Source organism: Falco punctatus (assembly GCF_963210335.1).
Source record: "Falco punctatus genome assembly, chromosome: 9".
NCBI lineage: Eukaryota > Metazoa > Chordata > Aves > Falconiformes > Falconidae > Falco > Falco punctatus.
Genome location: NC_137589.1, coordinates 36,338,399 through 36,362,336, shown reverse-complemented (window position 1 = coordinate 36,362,336; position 23,938 = coordinate 36,338,399). Strand labels below are relative to the sequence as shown.

At 40.0% G+C, this 23,938-nt stretch overlaps 1 protein-coding gene across 1 annotated transcript in view; it reads left to right on the top strand.

Moving 5' to 3' along the window:
* Nucleotides 1-23,938, top strand: part of GFRA1 (GDNF family receptor alpha 1) — a 149,814-nt gene that overhangs the window by 89,838 nt on the left and 36,038 nt on the right. The window contains exons 5-6 of the mRNA XM_080403271.1: nt 15,647-15,756; nt 21,512-21,646. Coding sequence (XP_080259397.1) covers nt 15,647-15,756; nt 21,512-21,646 — 245 coding nt within the window. The remainder of the gene's footprint in view (nt 1-15,646; nt 15,757-21,511; nt 21,647-23,938) is intronic.

The following is a 23,938-nucleotide window of genomic DNA, read 5'->3' as shown; positions in this document are numbered from 1 at the left end:
TCATTTTGGTCCAGTGACTTGCTTTCAGCACCTTCCAAGTTGATGCCATTGCAGTTTATGAAAGCTGGATATGCGTAGTCTCAGAACCACCTGTTTTCTATTTCCATGTTGTGCCGTTAGTCTTTTTGCTTATATATATAGTCTTCCCTATACACAGGCCCTGTTAATTAGTAAAGTTACGCTCACTTTACTGTGTCTTCTGCCAAACATCCAGTATGTTACAGTGCCAACGAAATGGGAGAGATGATTTTATAGACTTCTATTATCCAGGCTGTAGTGTTCAGGAATTGCTTAGTTAAATTAATGTCATTACTTCTCTCATGACTGTGTTTTCCTTTGGTCAGCTTTGATCTAATGTTGCCTCAGCAGCTAAGTTTTTAATGGCATTTTGTATAATTTGACTTCACGTGTCTGGTGGTATGCTTGCTTTATTGCAATGCTGCAGAGGGAAGCTTGATAAAATCTCTGTTCCCCTCGCCCTAAGTTGCAGCCAGCACTGAGGTGAAAATAGGTTTCATTACAGGTTCTTTTGCTTTAAAATGCCAAAATTAACAAGTTCGCTCTCTTCCAAGGCTTAGTGGGACCTGGCTGTGAGGGTGAGGGGCAGCACTGGTACAAGGGAGCAGGTGGGCAGCTGCCTGCGGGCTCTGGGGCAGAATCAGTGAGCGCAGCACTCGGGTCCTGTGCCTGGAGGCACAGCAAGCTTGATGTGTGGCTGAGAGCCATCTCACCTAGGTGTTAATACCTCCTGGGCCGACTAAACTGCTAGTGTATTTAATAGCTTCCCTCTCTGCTGTTATGGAGGGGAGGAACCGGCAGCAGAGCTGTTCTGGCTTATCCATAATTTGGTAAAAGACATTTTGTCTCTGTGACTTGTGCACTTAGGGGGAGCTGGTGTGATTTGTTCCCCTTGTCCCACAGGAAAACAAGGACTTGGGCAAGGCTGGAGAAAAAGGGGAGACTATCTCCTCCCTACTATTGAAAGTATTGGCACTGATAAATCGGTCCTCATAGTAATTCCAGATATGTTTAGAATAATTTAAAACAGTACTCGGTAGGTACCTAATTCTAACTCTGAAAACTTGTGTTTCATTTTGAAATCTGAAAGAATATCTAAATGGGAGAATAATTTGAGGGTATGTTTTGCCTGCTGTGAAACCAAGTCATTTAGCAACTGTTATTTGCATGCCTATTACATCTATTAAAGCTTCTTCGTAATGCTAGTTAAGGGAGACAAGTTCTAAAGGGTTTTTGAAAGTACACTGACAAATAGTTTAGAAATGCAAGATTTGAATCTGCCCATATTCTGTATAAAATGTCAACTGAGTCTGTCCAAACAAGTATTTAAACATCCAGTTGTGGATACTCTTTCAAAGCTTTGTCCTGGATGCCTGTATCACGGAATCTGTTTTTGAAACAGTTAAGAGCAGGGAAATGATTTGGCCAAACTGCAGGTACCGTTAACTGAGATGGTAGGATGCTTTGCTTAGATTAATGACTAATTAAGAAAAAACTATCTGTTGTATAACATAAACTCTTGACCGAGGGAAAGAGACCAGAAACGTTAGAAAATGCAAGTAAGTTCTGATTTATGTGAACAGTCCTAATTTTTTAGCTTCAGCAGAATACTGAATGGCTCACTTTCATTATCATTTCTCTGCTGCCTCTGCTTGTATCTCAGTCCATATCCAGCTTTGAAATGGATTGGAGTCTCTCAGGCATGTCTGTCAATGCTCACTGAAAAGAAAAGCAAAACAACAAAGGACAAAAAGAAGCCATTAGAGTTCCTTTTTATTATGAACATAAACAGAACTTCTAAGGAAAGTCAATAGGCTGTCAAAAACTTTCGCCAATGATGTTGTCCAGGAATAGCTCAAACCTCTGAGGAACCTCCTGTTCTGATCACCTTAGCCACCAATTAAACTTCAGAAAGTTGACTGGCATATTTAAAAAAAAAAAATCTGCTGTAAATGCAGGGCAGTGTGCTTCATTTTTGCCACTGTCACATTTGGCAGTATTTCAAATACTATTTTCTTTGAGTAATGAAAGTGTGAGTCATTAGTTTGGTCTTTTTAGTAATCTGTATTTTGAATCTGCGTGCTTCCTCTGTCTCCTGGATATGTTCAGAAGGTGCTGATCAGCATGATAATGATACAGACACATTATTTATTAAAAGGACAGTATCAATTCAGTCACGTGCTGCGAAGATCTGAGAAGGGTAGCATAAAATGGGGCATTTTTTGTTAATATAAGAATCTAGTAACAGCCTGTATGTTGTCCTCCACAACTACCATGTTCAAAATGGTTGGTCAAATCATTGAGGCTCATTTTTAAGGTGAAATAGTCAGAAAGTAGTTCTTGACTAGTTTCAGAGGACAGCTATTTGGACCTTTCTTTTTGGCTACAATACATACTGTTCTTAATGTTTTGCCTTTAGTTCTGTAAAAGCACATGTTGCTGGCTACAGCTATTTGATACTAAAACAAAAAAAAAAGAGATAAAATAGCTGCATAATATATTTAAATAACTTTTCCTCGTGGGATGTCTGAAGGATAATAATGAAATGTCCTATTGGGTTTCAGTAGATAGGTCATCTCCCTGAAAATACAATAAAGATATTGTCAGCACTGGGTATTCAGAGAGCTAAATCTTTATAAATGTGCTTTCATAGGTGTGTTCTTACGTCTTAACCAGTTTCTGGTCACTTATCCTATCCAGTCTTAATTTTGTTGCAACCACCCATTTAATTCTATATGAAAGCTGTCTTCGTCTACAGGTGTAAGAACACTGTGAAGGTATTCAGACATTTTCATCAGTGTGTATGAGTTCATCCACACAAAAAGCTAGAACAAAAAATCAGCTGCTTGCTACGTTTCCTGAAAACATAAGAAACTTGTCAAGAAATTATTTTTTCTTCTTTGTGTTCTCTTGAACATTTTAAATGATAATCATGGAAAGGGAGTCACCGTATCCGTGCTCCTTTTCCATAAGGCATGTGCAAACCTGCAAGTGCTTTATACCAGTACCGGTTTGTAAAAGTGGCTTCTCTGTGTTAAGACTTCTGAGCTCTTCCTGCAACACACAGCTTTACTGCCTGAAAACCCGACGCCCCCAGAGAGATTCACCAGAGGAGGGGGTGGTTCAACACTGTAGGAAAGTCTACAATGAGATGTTATAAATGTGCAGTCTTTTGTCCTGCTATAGGAGAGAGGAGCCCAGCATCTTGACTCAGGAGTGAGCCTTCTTCAGTCACAGCATTAACAAGTAGCAGGGAGGGGTGTGCTAGGGGGATGCAGTAGGGGAAGCAGAAGAGGGGAAGAAAAAATATGCCCTTTCCCTCAAATTTTCTATTTGTTAGACTTCTCTCTCATCTTCTTCACTTCCTCTCTTCGTTTTTTCTCATGCCTTTCCCTCTTGCTTAGTCTCCTTCCATCTCCTCTTTCCAGACCTGTCATTATCTGACTTTCACCATCTCCCTGCCGCATTTGAATTCTTTCACAGCCACTTACAGTGACTCCTCACCTGCTCCTCGGCCTGTTCCTTCCTCCCCCAGTCTCTTGCCACAGTCCAGTGATCATCTGCAATTCAGCAAATGAGAGGGAAAACATAGGTGCTGCCTCCCTTTCTGAGCCTTGTAGCTTGCAGTGGTTGCAGTTCAGCTGGCCAGCTGCTAAGCCTGACCGCTCAGTCTGGGGTGGGCTCTAGCTTTACATGTTAAAATGACGCTTAATTGGTATTTTCATGAAGGACACAGTAGCATTGTATGGTTCTGTATAACAGCGCTGGATTTACATCCCTCCGGGGTATTTATATCAGTTTGGCACTCAAAGCTGTCTGGCAACTCCTTGAGATGATTGTTTTGCTGTGGGTGTGCAAAACCAGGACAACAACATAGTTTTTATAATGCTGTTAAGGACATTAAAACAGGGACACTCTTGATTTCTGGAGACCTGCAGGCTATGTCTGTGTTGTATGTTTGGAGACTGAGTCAGGGAGTGGGCGAAGAACCTCATGTGCTGCCTGACTCACCCTCCACTAGATGTAGGATGTGTGCAGAGTAGTGGGGTTAGCTCAAGCTCAGGCTGCCTGCACAGCCTCCCTGCTTGCTCCCTGCGTGGCATCAGGAAAGCTCCCATCTCTGCACAGTGCCAAGTGGGATAGGAAAAAAATGTAAAGCTGCCTTTTGGCCCATATACTGTAGGACGCCCACAAGCTCACCTCATGTCTATAAGCATAGCCTGAATTTGAGGAATGATTTTTATACATACACGCATATACACGCATATACAACCATGCACATATATGCATATATGTATATATTGCTAGAGGTAACATGTTTATTTAAGTGAAAAAAGCCCAGGTATTAATTTGTGTTAATGAATTAATCGTCAGGGGTAACGACAGTTAAGAAAATTCAAAAAATGGGATCTGGGGGAAGGTGGAACAGAGGCTGGTGTGCTCTGCAGAGAAAACGTAATGGTGTAGTAGAGTATGTGTGTGGGGAATTACTAGCCTGGAAAAAAATATTAATGCAGTCTCTGCAAAAGCATCAAAACCCTTTCAAGTCAAGGCAAAGTAAAGATAGAAAATGCTGCAATATCATATTATTTTCTTCCTTTCTAGTCCCTTACATGATTCATTACCTTGATGTCTTCTGTTAGCAGAGTAAAATAGAAAGTGTATTCTCCTCTCCCCCCATAAACAAAGGTAATTTTAAATTTCTTCTTTCTGAATAAAACTCAAAATGAATCAATCAGTTCCTCCTTAAAACATACCGATAAAACCCTTTGGAATCTAAAATCAGAACACCCAGCAAAACAAGACTGCTTTGTCCCTGTTGAAGTGTAGATGGATGTCATTCTGTGGTGCCAGGATCTGCTTGGCCAGTCCTCATTTATACTCTGTTCTGCTTAAGAAAGTCTTGAAGATTAAAAGCTTGCCGAGAGATTGACATTTCTCCAAAGGAAACAAAGATGCAAAGCTATAGTAATTAGAAAAATGGCTCAGCTTTATTCCTGCACCCAAATTTCACATCCCTTTGTGCTTTAACAACGAAGAGAGCCTCGTGCGCGGGGGGGTTTATGCTCCGAGAAGCAGTAACTACACGGCATTTTTATACTGAGGTCCCTTGTCAGACAAGCTCGAAACTCTTGGAGCAGCATCCCTTCAGTCAGCTAGAACCTCTGCTGATTCCTGCAACCCAGTCTCCACGAAAAGGGAGTGTAATTCTTTTGTGCCCGTTATCTGTAAAACACAAGTTATGCCTCAGCATTGTCAGAGCTGTTTTGCTTAGTTTTGCATGGTGTAGCCTTGACAGTATCCCTGCCGTGGCTAAGGTCCTGCTAGTCCTTTCTGGTCACTTTTAAGGTTAAGAACAAACTGTGGCACTGAATATTCATTATTACTTGTCTACAGGGTTGAAAATGTGGAAGAGGATATAAGGTATGTCTGTATGAACACACAGCAATATAAAATAACCTTGGATACAAATTATTAGAGTTTTATAGACTGGTTTTAGATACCCTGCCTACCACGTCGGTCCCTTTTTTAGCCAAAAAAATTCAGTGGGCTGAAGTTCTCACAGCCACCACTAAACTTTAGCTCTAAGATCTTGGGGGCATTTATGTCATCCAGATGTGGTCCTTCATCTCTGTGTATCATTTTGTCTGAAAAGCCTTGTTTTGTTATTCTAAGTGAGAAAGGAAAACTGCCTGTATAGTTTAAGAAATAAGAAGACTACAGATGAGAAGGATGAGCCAGGAAGGGATTTACAGCAGGACAAATGTGACCTATTTTGTTTTGTTTGTTTATTGGGAGGAACGATTAAACTGCATATGTTAATTAAGAAGCTTCACCCATGTTTATTAAAAAATACTGAAATCCAGGAAAACTAAATTTGGTATTAAACTTTAATGGAGGTCTAAATTTAGAGCTACTCATGTTCTTAAGGGTAAGCAAGCACTTAATTACTTTGCTGGATGGGGTTCCAGTAAGAGTGCTGCTACCGCTGATTTGTTGAATTGTTAGTTGAAAGGTTTTTGCAGAGAGGAGTTTAGCATCCACCGGTTTGCTTGAGTAGTTTCCACCCACAAATCTGTTAAATCTGTTGAAGGGAAGAGTTTTGATCCTTTTTAATGTACACCTAGTCACATTTGGCTAAGTTGCTCTTTCTGGGGCAAATAAAAGGATGTATATATCACATACTAGCATTTTCTTTAATAAATCAAAACGTTTTCTCATTTACCTCAAACCATGTATATGCTACAGGCAAGAAGCTGCTCTAAGTTTAATGCAAATAACAGAGCTATTATATCAAACCCATTCCCAGTGTACTTCCTCTGACATCAGTGACTTCAGTGTGGATTTATTCCAGGGATGAATTTGGCTGTTCCTGTTCTGTGTAGGTAAATCTTCAGGCAGTGCTAATTAAAAGAATGTCAACTGATTTTACCATTCCATTATGCTGGACTTTGTAAGGGTTATTTATATCATTCTACATCAGGCCCCAGTGAGAGAATATTTCTGATGGCAGTTCATCTATTAAAATAGCTGCAAGAAAATGTAAGCACTGGAACTAAAAATAAAACTTTGTTTCTCAACCGAGCAACTGACAGCCACACGCATATTTTCAAATTTTAGCATTTTAATGTTTACCGAATAGAAATTGCATTGCTTTCATTATGTTTTAAGCACTACCATGTTACTGATGGAGTAACTGTTCTGAAGTTGAAGCCAGATTTAAATAATGTACCAGTATCCGCAAAGACTTCTTGGCAGAGGTGGTGGTTGTTTCCTATGCTTTGATTATCTGCTGGTTTTAAAACAAGTGACACAGAAAAAGTGTTCTGGTGTGTGTTTACTGTTGAATAAAGATTTTCTGTGTGAGTTGATTGTGACCCATGCATAAGATTATTAATAGATGACCTTAAATTCACATGCTGGTGCTTACACTATAGTTGTTCAAGCACATTCTATAAGCCATTAAAGCTACCTTTTCTATTATAAAGCATATATGACTAAGAACTCTCTTAAATGGCAACCGTATTGTTTGAATATTGAGTTCGCTTGCTTTTGTTCCAATTCAAGCATAAGTTACAGTGGTTGTCCTCTCAGTTATGATGCTGCCTTTTCTAATTAGGCATTGAGAAATGCTGGAGATAAATTTCAGTAACTGGCCATCATGCAGCGTTGCAAAATATTCTTCAGAATGGACAGTGTCTTTCAGAGTAACTTCTGTAAACCTCTGGATATATCACAGACTGTCAGCTCTCAGCCTCAGTAGCTGCGTTCAGGTTTTTTTTGACAGTGGAAACAAAAAAATCCTCTTAAGACAGCTACATCATCCTTAACTGATAAAAATGGTTTATTATCCAATCTTATACCACAAATCAGTGTTTTTTGTACTAGCATTATATATCCATATAGCATCTAAATCCACGTAAAACATGTTGAGTAAGATCAATGCTAGGTTGGTTTGTTAGTGTCAGAACTTTTTGACTTGTTGCTTGATGGGGCTGTTTTGTGCATGGAAAAAAGGGCTCACATAAAAGACTCTAATCTGCTTTTATCTGCTATAGTTCTGACTTTTGTTGTCTTACTCTTGAAGTCAGAGTAGTTTGTAGGGTAGCTTCAGGATGAGTTTCAGCCTTGCTGAGTGCCTACAGACCCCGCAAAACTGAGTACAAGGCCACACACTGGGCACCCTTTCTTTCTCTCAGCCAGGTCTCTGACAAAGGGACGTGAAACTGTTCCCTTCAGGAATGCCATCACACATACTGTGGTGCCACTGAGGGCTTTTCCTGTGCAAAAAGCATCCCTACATAACTTTAGGAAACCTGATGATCCAATGCAACTGCCAACAGAAGCTTTTCTTGTAAAGAGAGAGCTTGTGTTGGACTTTTAAGATTAATTTCTGTCTCCAAACTCCACAAATTTCATGCTTGAGCCACCAATATTCTATTTTAGTTTATTCAAGTGGTTATAGAGAATATTATTGTCATGGATGTCTTTCTCAGGTACTTGGAACTGCATCCTTTCAGTGTGTACTCACGATATAGTTGTTAATAAACACCTAAGCATCCAGTGGCACACTCAAGGACTTGCGGTGGCACTAATTTCTTTGGCTTGCTTTTTGAGAGTGACAATGTTTTTCTTAGGTTTCTAGCCTGTAATTCAAAGACATTCCTGTCTGCCCAGCTAATGAAGTGAGAACAACTCTATCCGTAATGCACTAGTTCTTTCCTGAATAACATGGTATCAAGAGACACTCTAAGGCTTGGACATCTTTAAACATGACAGTCATTTAGATTTAGAAGCTTCAAATTAAACAGCATAAAGGAAATGAAATAAAATGAAAATACACAAATTCATGATACTGGGAAAGCAGCTAGTGGGTTTGTGCATGTTGTTGGAGAGCTTTGGTACAGAGACAGACAAAATAGAAATCTTACCAGCATCCCCTGATAGAAATCACAGACTGACACTTCAGCCTATCATTTTGTAGAAGATTGTCAGAGAAGTGTTTTCTTTGCAGCTGAGAAGACAGAAACACATTATGCATGCTTAAAGTCTATGCAAGGAAACAGAGCCCCGCAAAACATATTTAATATAGGTTTGATTTCCTGTGGAATGCTTTCCAGATGTTCTCTCAAACAGGCCTCTCAAAAACGATGTGAGGTAATTTTTTTGCAAACAGAAGAGAAAATTCTGGTTTGTGTCACAGCATCTGAGAATCACTGTTCTAATTCTTTATTGCATTACCCTGTGCTCAGGATTTGCACCGTATTTTTCAAAATTTGTTTTATTACACAAAAGGTCAGTAGTATAAACCCATTTGTATAACCCAATTGCAAATAGATCATATTTGTTTAGAATCACATTTGAGCTTAGTAGTTTTCCTGAAACCCAAAGGAGGTCTGTATGTTAACCTATATATTAAATTAAAATTACACTCAAGCATGATCTTGAGTCACTTAAGAGGATTTAACTAACATTGATAAACTGTGAGATTAGTGTTAAGTTCTTTTGATTTTCTGTAGCAGACATTGTGTAAAAAGATCTAACAGGTCCCCAGCAGATGATGTGAGGAAGGGAAGAGGATTGTATTAACAAGAGTATATAACTTTATCTTGCTTTGCATAAAATACAGTAATAGAACATGGGTATGGGGTATGTTTATTTTAGAACACTTGCTACTCAGAAAAATGAGTTTTGTTAATAGAATAGAAAGAACACAATGTTTGTACTATTAATTTTAAGCTATAGATATGCATAGCTGGAAATATTACTCATTTTGCATGACTGAATTTCTAATAGCTCTCCATTACCTGTGGTACTAGATGTTTAGAAGGCTCCGGTAAATGAAAACACTGGGTAACAGCTACTGGCAGACACGGTGGGGATCACGGTACAGGCAGTCAGCTGGCCAGATTGGGTCGAGTGTGGGTGCTCGGCTGCAGGAACCGGCTTTGTGGGCTGTTGTGTCTGGGCCTGATGCTCTGAGAAAGCATTTGTGATGTTACCAGGCATCTGAATGAATCTTGTGTGGTCTCTGGTGTTTGTTTCTGTATCCAGTTATTCCGCAATCCAAATAGGCTGCTGCTGTATAATTGGGGATTGTCTGTATTTTACTTCCAAATGAACAACACAATTTTTAGAGATAAATCAAATTCAGAATCAAATATTTGCTGGGGCTTAAGCTGTCAGTCACTAAAATAACAACAACAACAACAACAACAAAAAACAAAAAACCAAAACCAAAACAAAAAAAAAAGCAGCAAACCCAGCTGAAAAGCAGCTTCTTTTGGTTAGTAGCTGAAGTTTGGGGTCCAGGATCCTGTAATGATTTCTGTCAGTGTTGCGAAAGGTTTGGACCGGCTCTTGTGAGAGAAGCTGCTTTCAATATTCATGTCTTGGGAAACAAACTTTACTTTTTTACTCTTCCTTCCCACTTCCCAAAAGGTACAAACGTGGAGCTGTGTGTCAGGGCACAGCATGCGCCGCAGGCTCCCTGGGGTCCATGGGGACACCCCTGGGACAGGCAGGGCAGGACCCTTGAGGCAGGGCTGGTCCTACCACCCTGGCCAGGGAGCGGGGCAGCCCAAGTATTGGGCATCTGCCTGGGGACAGGCTGGGACATCAGCCCATGGGTAGACCTGGCTCAGTGGGGCCCATGGCTGGGCAGGGCAGGGCTGTGGGGGGCTGGAAACCAAGGTCCTACAGCATCACTGGGGCGGGGGGTGGCTGCTGGAATGGGGTCCTGGGCCATAGGCTGGGTAGGGGAGGCCACAGGGGTGGGTAGGGACAGTAGTGCCCTCAGGGGCCAGACGCTGTCATTGTTTGAGGAGGGTAGCAGCCAAAGAAAAACTAATCTTGCTGAAAAATATTAGTGGAGTTGCCGTTTAATATATCTATGTATTTAAAAAGCTGTCAGAACTTGTAGTTGCTCATGGGCACTCAGTAGTGTGTGTACATAACTCAGGAGGTATGAGATGTATTGGTATTACACGGCTCTGGTGTCTTTGAATGAACGAAAAATGGGTCAAAGTTATATCACTAAGTGCTGGGAGGATCACCTCTCCTGGGACGGAGCTGCTTCGAGGCTTTTTGAGGCTCACCGATTGATGGAGTTTCTAATGTAGCCTTTGCCTCATTTTTTTGCTGCCTACTCACTGTGTGTTTATGAAACAAAAGAGAAAATGAAAAGCACCTCCGACAATGAAGCCATTAGTTTGGCCACATACCAACCCCTCTTGCTACTACTGCATCCCAGCAGAAGTAGCAGCGACCCAAGCTACACAGGAGCTGCTTGTAGCTGCAGCGGAGGGTCCTGCATTTGACCCCCATGAACGAAGTACTTTGGCTTGGTTGGTTGTTTTTTTTTTTTTCCCTATAATGGTGTTATTTATCACTATGACACATATTCATTGGCTTAGTCTGAATTTTTTCAGTGTCAGATTTATACTTCCTTTCTGTTTTGAATATTGATGCAGTACATACCTTACGTGACTATACGGTGCCTGCCAAATGGTGTCTAGACACTAGAGCAACTTTGACTAATTAGTGCAGCCACCCCAGTCACTCAGCTTTGGCATTTACCTACTCTTCCTGTTACTGCTGTCGAGCCATAAATAGGTACCTAAACACAAGCAGCAAGGTAAAGAGAGGTCGCTGGCAGTGACTTCACCTAACATCAGTAACATCACCGAGTGAGTGCCGAGGACGGCAGCCATCACTCCCTGCGCCCATTAATGGGGCCGGTGCTTGTAACCGCTCGCTCGGACGTCGCCGCGTACATGTGCGCGGTCAGTGGGAGACAAGGATTCAGTGTCTTTCTTGGTCTGAAGATCACTAATGCAAAGGCAGCGATAAGGGAGATCTGAGGCTCTCAAGGCTCAGTCCCTGTGTACCAGCAATTGCAGATGTGTACAACCAGAGAGAGCAAAAGAAGCAAAATCAGCACCCGCTAGCCCGGCGATAGGGGTACGTCCTGGGGACGACTCATATGTCTGATTTGTAGAGTTGCTTTCCAATAGGCTGTGATTTCCACCGGATCCAAATTAAAAATGGGGGTTTTAGAAATTTTCTGCAACTTACATCATGCTTCTAAATATTGCACCAGTACTGAATCGGAGTTGACCGGCTTTAAAGAGGGAAAACTGATAAATATCAAAGATAACTTCAGAACATCAAAGAACTTTTACAAAACCTTGAGAATAAAAATCAGTGAAAATCTAATCAATGTTGCCTATGCAACAAGCTGTGCTAATATCAAACCAAATTGCCTCAAAAATTATATGCAGATTAAACACAATACTGCTATTAACAAAGGTTATTGGTAAGCAAAATTTGAAAGTTTTGATTTATCCTGCTGAGTATTTGAAGAACCACTATCACAAGGAAAACAAATTAACTTTGTTTTCTTTGTATTTTTAACTGTTACAAATCATTTTACTGGTGCTAACACAAAGCATTAGAGAATAGCAGGTTTGGGATTTTTTTTCTCGTCTTCTCAGAAAGGCTGGCTGTTGTTTGAGCAGATTTTCTTTGAATTTGCCAACAGGATTATTCTTGTTTTTCCAGTTAGTGGTATACAAAATATTAAAGTAAGCTTTCCCGAAGATCTGCAGTTTACTTTGAGGAGATTTTCCAGCACTAAGATAGGACTCATTTAATTTGTGGGTTTTTTGCCCTACAAAGAGAAGATGTTTATTATTTTTTTTCTTACTAGGAAGAAGATTTCTGGGTGGTTCTCTTCAGTTCCTTTTTTATATGCAAGAAAAAAAAAATCATTAATGCTGCTGTGCACAAAGAGGATTTGTGATTCAACAGAAAGAGAAATTAATAGTTCTTTTTAAATGTGGTCCTGCTGCATGTTATGTGCCATGTAAAACTGCCTGTCGCTATCCAGCCGTCTAGCAGTAGTTAACATGTATGTACATTCCACATGTAACATTGTGCACAGCTGGAGGCACACATGGTGCAAGCTGTTTCTGCTCCAGATTACCAAACTGCTCAGTCATGGGTCAGATGGTTACCCACAAGTTACCACCTACAAGTTGCTTCCTGCTGAAGGAACACTAAGTTAACCCTAAGTATACGTGTATTTTTTTATAGGACCACTATCTTCCAGGTGCTCTTTTTCGGCGTCCTAAAAGGATTGTCTCTTTTACCCAGACAGTTTTTAATATCATGTGCAATACTTCTGTGGTTTCTAATTCAGCTAATTTCTCTCTCTCTAGATACATGGCAGTATCACCGTTTTGGTATGGCTGATGAGCATAGTTTCATCAGTGCCAGTCTACTGGAAATGTTTGGGGCTAGATCTTCAGCAAGTGTTCAGCAGCAGACCTTTGCTGAAAATACTGGATGGAGGTCTCTCTCTGTTTTTATACGCTGCCCTTATCTTTATCTCCAGTGGAAATGAATCCACGTAAATATCAGGTGTAGTTAACAGCTCAGGAGAGAGTGAGAACTTTGATGGTATGAAGTTTAGATGACTCATTAGGGAGGAGGTGTTATGGTGATGTCCAATAATGCTTGGACCAGAGCTACCTGAACTATATTTGGCTTATGAAAACTTAAATGTGCAACATTATCAGATCATTACCTTTTATGACCACAATTTTTTTTCCAAAATTAACATAGAAATCAAGCTGTATGCAAAAGAGATCAGCAGAGCAATTTTTAACCTCCTTTAGGGTTTACAACAAATACATTCTTTAAGCAGACTGGCTAGTAAATGACTGGTGTTATTCCATAGTTATTAGTCCTTAAAAACATTTAGAGAAGAGGTATGTGTTACTGATCTCTGGACCAATGCACCTAATAATCTAAGGGAGAACTGGACAATTAAGAATGATGAAATGATTGCAAGAAATGTTTTCAGCATTATCAGGATGATGACCATATAATTGCATCTCCAAAAAGATTTGTTTGTGGTCACATAAATAATGAAATCTAAATCTGAGGAGCTACTTTAAAAAAGAAAATGCAAAAATATCACACGTACCACACGCTTGCTCTGTCTACCATGGCAAAGATTTTTCATACTAGATAGATGTAATAGACTGTATTCTGCCCTTAAACAGACTTACATCCAGGTATTAGCAGAATTTGTGAAAACCTTAGAAACTGTCAACTGTCTTTGTTCACAGTTGCTCAGAAGGCTGGATCCAAGCCACGATCTTAATTATTGACTGAGAGGAATCACTGCAGTGACATAGGGTTTCCTTGTCCAGATTTTATTTGTGATGCTGTTATTTACCTCTTCCCATACCTTGGAATCCATTTCTTCACAGTGTGTTCCCTGGTAGGTACAGTATATATTCACCAGCAAAGTAGAGGTTTTATGGAAAGTTAGAAATTTATGTATACATATAGGGCATCTTGCAGGATCAGTAGAGAGCTTGACTTTTTACAGGTATTAAAAGCAATTGGGTACAAACGCCTGTCTCAAGGTTAAATGGTTAAATGAGGGAAGGAAGGGGTGAAAAGCTTACAGTTGACTGTGGTTTGATGGCAACCATGGATTTTCTGGTGTCAGTACAGTTACCGAGGGATGGAACTAAAAAGAGGTCATGAGAATAACTCAGATAAATTCAGGTGCAGTTTGCATACAGTCTATTTATAGGATGCTTTCTCAAACTTAAGCCTGTGAACCTTTTGAAGTTTGCCCATCACTACTTTCAGGCCAATTAATGATGTACATCCAATCCCATTCCGAGATAGGCAAAACAATAAAGCAAACAAAGATAATTAATCTCTGGAGCATGTAAACAAATAAAGTAAATAACTTGCAAATCACTTGTTTCTGCTAACTTTTGTGTTTTCTTTGCAAAACCGAAAAAGAGCATTTATGTTGCATATCTACATAATGCTAGAGCAATGCTGAAAATTCATAGATTATACTATCCTGATTTTGAGAGGGCTGTGCAAAGATTAAACACCTGATCCTGAAACATCACTGTGAGCTGTTATATGCAAAAGAACATTTTAATCCCTTTTTTCACAGAAGAGTAGATTGAAGTAGGAAGGTTAAATAATTTTGTTCATGGAGACGAAGGTCTAAGTGACACTTTACAAATAAACAAAAATCATTGCTCCAAGTTTACAGGTCCAAGTGACAGCAATAGTAGAGCTGAGGAGAGCAGGGCAGGATGGGCAGGAGAGCAGCTGGAAGGTGTGGGACCTTGATTCACCTCAGTGATGCCTCTCGAATGTTACAGACCTGAATGGGAGCATTATGTGGCTTTAAAGCACAAATAACCAGAAGAGTTCCTGACTGCTCGTCCTTTTATTTTTATTCCCCCCCTGCCTCGTTTTGCAATGTGGTAGTAATCTGTTAATTGCAGTACAGTTTCAGTCCTAGTCTTAAAGCATTTTCTGATAGTAAGCAGTGCTCTCCCCATCTTAGACGTGGGGTAAATGAGGTATGTGAAGATAATACAGCCATTCAGCCGCAAAACTTGATGCAGAGCACACATTCCCTTCTTCTCAGCCCCAGGCACAATACTGTAGACTTCGGATAAATGGACATTTTACAAGAACAAATAAATTCTCAGTACCACGGCTCTGGGGGGCTGTGGGGACCATGCCATCTGGATCTGCCCGCCACCCCAGTTCAGCCAGCTGGTTCGGCAGGACAGTCCGGAGCAGGAGTAAGCCCACTCCCTGGAAACTAGGGGCAATACCAAAGCAGGTCCTGCCTTAAATCATGTAGTAAGAAGACTCTACTGAGCACAAATATACAATTTTGTGTAATCAGTAAAACAGCAGAAACTGTTCTGAATCTGTAGAATAACAGACTCCAGTTAGAGTTCAGATCCAACATGACTGCTCATATGATAAAATCCCTCTTTGTCTATTTTTTGGCATGAAAATGCAGAGCATTTCTTTTAGTACAAGGTAGGCATTTCCCTGTTGTTCTGTCCCTTTTAACTGTTTTCTTACACTTTATTGTTCTGGCTTCGAAAATGGATGCTGGAAAGAGATCTGTCTCAGAAGGAGACTCTCATCAGCTGAAATGTGTCCAATATACATTTAAGTTAAAGAATATTAAGCCTTGTCCAAAAATAAAAAGAGTGTGAAAGGTAAGAATGCCTGCAGGCTTGATTTTTAAAGATACGCATTTTTCTTCATGTTGCAGATCTCGCCTTGCAGATTTCTTCACAAACTGCCAGCCTGAGTCACGGTCTGTTAGTAGCTGTCTGAAGGAGAACTATGCTGACTGCCTGCTCGCTTACTCGGGGCTTATTGGTAAGGCGGCAGGGAAGGGTGAGGGCATGCTTGGTCTACGAAAAACATCCAAAGAATATTTTGAAGGCCCACATGAAAAAAATCCCTCTGAAATATCATATTGTGCTATGTGATACTAGGCAATATTCTCCACCTGAGTGTGTTGGCCCTGTGTTACCTTACAGAGATTCCCGGGGCAAATTTGTACATTGCAAGGAAAGTAAGGACAGAAGGTAAGGAGAGGAAGGTGCTTGGATTTGCGATAAATTCAAGCTTACGAAGTGAAGCTTAATAAGGTGGTTGAATATGGGCGGGACTATGAAGTAGGAAGTTAAAAAGAACAAGTGAAACTGCAGCTTGGTTGATTTTGCAGCTGTTCCCACAAAGTTGGGTAAGTACCTCTTGGTTTTCAGGGAAAGTTTGCAGGACATTTGAGGAATGAGACAGTAGACCAACTGTCGTGGTTTAACCCCCAGCCAGCAACTCAGTACCACGCAGCCGCCTGCATGCTCCCCCTGATGGGGAGGAGATTTAGGAAAAAGGTAAACTCATAAGTTAAGAACAATTCAATAATTAAAATAAATAAAATACAATACAATAAAAATAAAATAAAAATTAAAATACAATAACAACAATTGTAATGAGAAAGAGAGAGGGAGAGAGGAATAACAAAGGGGGAAAAACAAGCGATGCACAACACAGTTGCTCACCACTCGCTGACCGATACCCACCCAGTCCCTGAGCAGCGATCAGCTGGCCCCGGCCAGCCCCCCCAGCTTATGTACCGAGCATGAAGTCCCATGGTACGGAATAGCCCTTTGGCTGGTTCGGGTCAGCTGCCCTGGCTGCGTCCTCTCTCAACTGCTTGTGCCTCTCCAGCCCTCTCGCTAGCAGGCGTTGAGAAACTGCAAAGACCTTGACTAAGTATAAACATTACTTAGCAACTACTAAACTAAAACCATCAGTAAATTATCAGCGTTATTCTCAGACTAAATCCAAAACGCAGCACTGCACCAGCCACTAAGAAGAAAACTAACTTTATCCCCGCCAAACCCAGGACACCAAGCCAGCCTTGTTCCACTTCCAGCTGCTATTCGTTCCATGATGTCCTTTTGTCTACTCTAAATGTTTCCTGAGATGTCTGTCAATGAGGTGAACTGAGACCAAATTTATCTTCTGAAATCTTCCTCTCTCCCCAACATAATTAATTTTCTTTGCTGTCACCTTCCTGACTGTCAACAGGCACAAGGATACCCGAATGCAAGCCAGACTCCGTATACCACACACAGCATTTGATTCCTGAAAGAGATCATCTCAGGAAGGTGAACTTACGGTAGAAATACCATGGTTGGGCAGTACAGAATATGTGAATGTCAAAACTCTGAAACAAACAAATTTTAAAGGCCACCAGATATGATGTTTTAAAGCTTACAGCCTGCACCTGCTGCGATGCAGTAATATCCCCTTCTGTTGGGCATGAAGGTCCCAGCTGAGGCCCTGAAGCAGATCCTGCTGTTAAATAAATGTCTCTGGAGATAGCATAACATAACAACAACAACAAAAATTTCTATACCAGTCTGGGTTTGCTGAAAAATGTCTGAAAGTTATATTCACTGGCTTACTGTTACCATTCTTATTACCCTAGCAGTTAACAAGTGAGCTAAGTCTGTGTAGCCACTGGTAAAATAAGATGTGATGGTTCCAAAGGATATGCTTCTACGACTTAAGAGATGAAGGCACTGGGCAAAGGGTATGACATATGAACAGTTATGACAGGATGTCATTTGACACTAAACCAAGGAGTTGAATAGCCCTGAAATCTGATCTAGTCAATGAGATTAAGATGTCTAGCAGCTGGCAAAGAGTAACTGTTACTAATAGATACTTCTGGGGAAGAGCTGCCAAGAAGTTCTTGCTGGACTTAGTGAATTTGTTCTCAGTTTTGTTGGATCCATTTTTCAATTGATGTTACTGTGGATGACCATGCTGCAAAACAATCCAACACATCAGAAATGTGGAATGCATCCCTAAGGAGTTGAAATCAAAAGGAGACCTAATTTTCAGAGGAGGAAATAAACATTTTTCTTCCTTCCTGCTAGTCCCTAAACCTGCTGCAAAAAGGTAGGAACTGACTAGTGTTCCAAGAGTTTTTACTTGGTAGTAATTCTGATAAACCAAGATGATTACCAAAAAATAACAACAACCTTGTGTGTGCTGAAGCAGTAAATTCCTGCTTCTGATGTCAAGCTGATATGAAAGTGGAGCAAATAATTTGAAGACCATCAAATTTGTAAGATGCTGAGATAGAAATCAGAGGTACAGTCTTGCAAATGTCTGCTTGATGCATGTAAAACAGAACAAAGAGATAGATGGACTGTGGGTAAGAAGCTGTTACAGATCTATTCATTCATCACAGCTTCAGGATGTCCAGGTGTTTTAATTAAGATAAAATATTGTTCATTAAAATAAAATATTATTTCATTTAGCCATTTCATTAAATGTAGCAAAAATTGCACCTCCAAAGAGTTTGTTCAGGAAACTGAGGATTCTTTATGGAAGATATAGTAGATGTGATTCTGCTGTCACATACGGTGACGTAAATCAGAGTTAACTTCACTGAAATTAGTGGAGTCCCACCTGAAATGAATTGCTTAAGTGGAAATGGAGCCAGGCACATTTTTGCTCTGAGGTGCTTTACCAGTTAAATGGAGAATAGGCTGTATAGGGTGCTTTAAGGTTTGCATCAGGGTATTACAGATATAATTTTAAAGATTTGTACATTTTTGACAGGAATTTTGACAATCTTAATTCATTGTTTTAAGCTCCTTGTTGTAGTAATAGTGATAAATTAATATATTTTTAAAAATTAAAGGAAAAATATAAAAATTACTAAATGTAGAGCAAGACTGGAGACAGCCGTGTTTGAGATTTGGTGCTTGGTTGCAGCCTAGTTAAGCCATCTGGACCTGTCTTCACTCCCACATCAGTCACGTATTGTTCTAGCTGCTGATTTCAAGATCTGCTTCAGCATTCACTTTCTGACACATTTTCTCTTGTCCTCAGTAAAAACATCCAACTAATTTCCCTGGGGTTCCTAGGAATTCCGTAAGAGTTGATGTGAATAAGCTGGAGCTGCTTTGGGCCAAAGGAACTTCAGTGGCATGCCCCTCCTCCTGGGCTAACCATCCTTCTCATGCTTAACTGACCCAAATTTGAGCAACCTCTTGGCTGTGTTCAGGTCAATTCTGCTTCGGTCTAAAATATGGAGACCTGCTGCCTGCTACCGAGACCACCGCAGAAGTATTTGATAGGTAGAACACAGACAACCAAGCATGTCCTATTTTACTGCCAACCACCACGGTTTCTCTGATCCATTCTTGCCCTTCAGCAGAATTTCCAAGATGCCAGCTAGCAGTGGGGTGGGGAAGGGGAAGGCACACACGTTGCAGGGAAAAAAGAAAATCCACCTCAGGACACCAAGCATATAATCTGCTTGGGTTCACATCTGCCCCCAGGTTTAAATGACAGTCTGATTTTCTACTAGCTGCTCTTTCAGCCACTCTCTTTTTGCTGGATGTACAGTTTGTGTGCTGTGCATACACATTCCTTGTCCTGTCTTTCCCATATTCGTCAACCCTAATTGTACCTCGGTATCTGTTACAATTTTAGGCCCTGTCTTGACCCATTTTAGTTACCTTAGTACCTTTTTGCGATAAGAAAGTCTTACCTCAGTGACCTTTTAAATTTCCTTGATACATCATTTCTGGTTTTTTAACCCTTCACTAAGCATTTGTTACTTAAACTATTTTTTTTTAAAGCTACTGTTTTCTTTCCATTTGCAAAATCCTCTTGATTTTCATTTTCTTTCACTTCTTTTCAGATCATGTCACATGGTTGAAATTGTGTACTGAACCATCAAATGGATAATGGACAGATATTTTAATTTGTTTTATTTTAATTTAACATCACTCTTCTTATTTATCTACTCTCAAGTTTTCATTAATGGTGCAAATGATATTTGCCTATTTTACTAAATTCTTTGGAACAGTGCTATTTACTCATGTGCTAATCTCATGTAGAATTTAAGCAATTATACTGCAACTATCTGTTAAAAGCTGGAAGCAGATAAAGATATGGGATTGCATTCTAATTTAAGAATGTCTCAAAACAAGACAAAAGATGCTTTTTGTGACTTTGGCAGTAGGACTGCATCCATTTTCCCAGGCCAGCCTGTAATGTCTCATCTCCTTTGTCTCCCATATCATGTTATGAAGCAGTTTGCATGTTGTTTTGTTTGGATGTTGTTTTGTTTAGTTCCCGGTGCTACCTGAAAGGCTATTTGACATTATTCTGCGATTTGTGTTATTTCTAATGTTCATTTTTTTAGCTTGATGTTTGATAGCCCTTTCCTGTGTGTTACTTCAGACTCTTGGACCCCAGACCTATGGACCAAAGTTCTTCTCCTAGTGTACACTTTGGGTCTCTAATATTTATCCTTCATATATTGCATCTTCTTAATGACTACTTTGATATCAGCTTTGAGGAGATGCTACCACACATCCTCACAATGTATAGCCTGTCCTAGAAGTGTAGATTACCAAATGAGGAACATGTTTCCTGAACAGCTGTCATCAGTACAGATCTGGAATACCTGCCTGTTTTTATTTATTTTTTTCTGTTTGGTCAGACAAATACACGTTCAGACTCCTCACTCCTGAGGGAATTTTGAAATATCCAACCTGCTGGGTCAATGCCTTCAGTGAGACTGCTGGTTTGAATAAGTGCTGATCACATAACAGTTGTCTGATCCAGATGAATGGTGACACAGTTGCTGTATATCTTGTAGGACACAAAATGCCTTCTTTGGTTTCATTTCATTCTTGGTAGCCTTAAGTTGACATATAAGTGTGAGAATGTTTACCCGAGATTGTGTAATCGAGTTAGAATGAACCTGTGGTTGGAAGTTGTTGACAATGGTTAGGAGACAGTTAGGAAACTACTGAAAAGTAGTGACACAGCAAGATTAATAGCAATTTATTGCCTGCAAAGAATCTGCTGTACCTTTTCATGCATGCTGGATATGGTTTTGCTGTGTTTGTTGCCATAACCCGCTCTGTTGGCAGGTCCCTAACGAACACCCTGGGGTTAACACTCCTCCAAGACATATTAGCACTCCTCCCAGCACGGCTATCATTCTCCTTGCTCTTGCATTTCAGGCTGGCTGGAGACTCAAGGAGGGAACGCAGGTCTGAATGTCTAGTTTCAGCCGTTTATTTGCAGCTAGAACAAAAATGAGAAAAAAAACCCCACAAGCGAGAAAGAAAAGTTGTATTTTTAGAGTGAAACTTGAAGGACACAGGTCCACATATGTTTGATTTGGCAGCAAAGACGTTTTAAGAGATTCCCACCTTCTCCCAGTCCATCCATCACCTGTGCCACTATTTGCCACCTGTCAATTATACCGATGCAGCTCTCTGTGGGATTGCAATATAAATCTTTTTGGAGGAAAGGAATGGGTCTCTAACATGCAAGTCATTTTGCAGTCCCTAAAGTGGCTGCATTCAAACACCGGCGGGGGTGAAGTATGGCACAGGACTGGGTGTCAGAGGGCAAAGGGAGCCAACAACTGGAAGGTAAAGCCCTGCCATGGCTCTGTGTTGTGAATCCAGCTCTGAATACACAACTTACCAAGTGCTGTTTGCTGTCTTCTTCGTATGGAAAGAATATTTCAGTACAAAGGATGCTCAACACACTGTACTTCGCTCTTCGTTAACAGGCACGGTGATGACGCCCAACTACATAGACTCAAATAGTCTCAGTGTTGCCCCGTGGTGTGACTGCAGCAACAGCGGTAATGACATAGATGAATGCCTGAAATTTCTGAATTTCTTCCAGGATAACACATGCCTTAGTAAGTACAAAATCAGATGTCTTTACATGTGTTTTAGGATGTTTTCTGGATGTCTTTATTGTTTAAAGATGTTATGCTATGTCAAGGCCATCTCTTTGCACTTTGTAAGCATGATTCTGCTGTAGGTGTAAAAATTAAATAAAAAAAAGTATGTCTGCTACTATAGTTTATGGTCAAGACTGCAAACATCACAAGCTTTTGGAAAAAAATTAAAGTAACAAAGTTGTATCATATAGAAAAATGTTTACATCACAGATCATATTTAGACCCTAATATTCTGGCAGCATCTGTACCAAAAAATTGCAACACCTGAGGGGCTTCTGTATAATTTAAAAACTTCATATAAAAAAAGACATGTAGTTTGTGATATGAAGGATTTGCTGTAGGTAAGTATAAATTGGATTGTGCTTGCAATTTATAGCCAAGCTTCAGGTTTCTTAGGTTACTTGATTTCAGATGCCTGGTTTTAAAACAAGTCTGGATGGTACCTATTGTAAAGATTTTGTTAAATTATTGATTTTTTTTTTTTTTTTCAGTCAAACTCACTTCCAAATTAGGGACTATTATAAATTTCAGAATGGCTCAGTGGAGTCGATTTTGGCAGGTTCTCTTTTCAAATTTCCTGTCTGCCTGCAGCAGCATAATTGGATGATGTGGAGTGTGCATCAGAGTTTTAATTTCAGATAAATGAGGAGACCAAAAGAGCTTGGCTTCCCTAGCCTAGCAGAACAGAAGTTGAAAAGATACGTGACTGTCCTCTGAAACTGCATTAGAGGGGCAAGCCCAGGAAGGGAAAAGGATTACTTAACCTAGAGGACAATGTTGGCATGAGATCAGAAAGGGAGATACTGGCCGTACATATTTAGGCTCGAAACTGGAAAATTTTTAGCCATCAGATGAAAGTTAAGGAATAGGCTTCCAGTGGGAGTTTTGAGAATAAAAAAATCATACCAGTTTTAAAAGTCTTATTTCATCAGCTTATGAAAAGAAGTATATGTTGTTGCTTTTTGTCAAAAATAGCAAACGCACTCGATGATCCGGACTGTCCCATCCCACCCTATATACTTGAGCTAATGCAAATGCAGGCTTCAGTCTGTATTTTAGTATAGGGTCTGAAAATCTCCATTCTGTTTGCTACCATCCCGGTAGCTTCTCCACAGGCAGCGTTGTTCTGAAGACATGGGGAGCTTTGCATACAAAAAGTGAGTGTCCTGAGTTGCTATTAGAAGCAATATTTATTGAGCTTTGGAGGAATCATTTACTCAGGATCATTTCACAAACAATAAAAAAAACCCCAAACCCAGAAAACAATTCAGACCATGACTGGGTAAAATTTAACAGCATAGCATCAGACCTTCAAACCTAATGGGGCTGCCACTTATATATACTGTAATACATCAGATTTTATTCATTTGTGAATGTATTAACTGGTAGAATGTTACAGGTTCTCTTTAGAATATAAAGATAGAGTGATCCCTTGTCCTTTCTTTTGCCATCAGTATAAAAGCATTAATGAAGACAAATCAAAGACATTAGAGGTTACTGTGAGACAAATTATAGTCATCCTACTTGTAGAAGATGTCTTCTTCATGAAGAAATTAAAGATGTTTCTGGTTTAATACAAAGTTGTTTTTTTTACAGAGAATGGGAAAAGTTAAAATTTTAATTTTTGATTGTTACTGTCATTAATAGGTCCTCCAGTGAGTGGAGAAAATTTCATTTGCTTATTGGATGAGATTAAAACCCCTGCCACCTGTTTTAGACAAAACAAAAATGACTTTTCCCCAATGGGAAGAAACTAGTAATTTCTTGCTAGTCTGTTTTGATAAAGTGTATTTCCCCTTCAAAGTGGAAAATAAACCAGTGATCTGAGGCAGTTATAGAAGGAAGATGTGGAGTACCTGGCTTAAACGTTTATTCAAAAACCCATTTGGGTTTTTTACGCAAAGTGGAATAGCTGCGCTGTCTCCTGAGGCTAGGGGACTCAGAAAGCAGAAGACCTCAGGTGATGTGTGTACTGGGTCTGGTGTGGAGCTGGGGTACGAAGCTGAGTTTACCATGTCCCACATACACATCTGAAATCCTGGTCTTGCACCTCTGTTAAGCGCTTCCCTAGAAATTCCACTCTGGAGTTGAAAAGCCTTTTGCAACAGATTTTAAGTTGAAACAAGAGTGGAAGTTTTGATTTCAGAAGGTGGGTGTGAATATACAAGTGAAAATCCCAGTCTGTTCTAATATTTAGTCTAATATTAGTCTAATAATTAGTCCAAATAAAGACAAACGTTGTGCTGT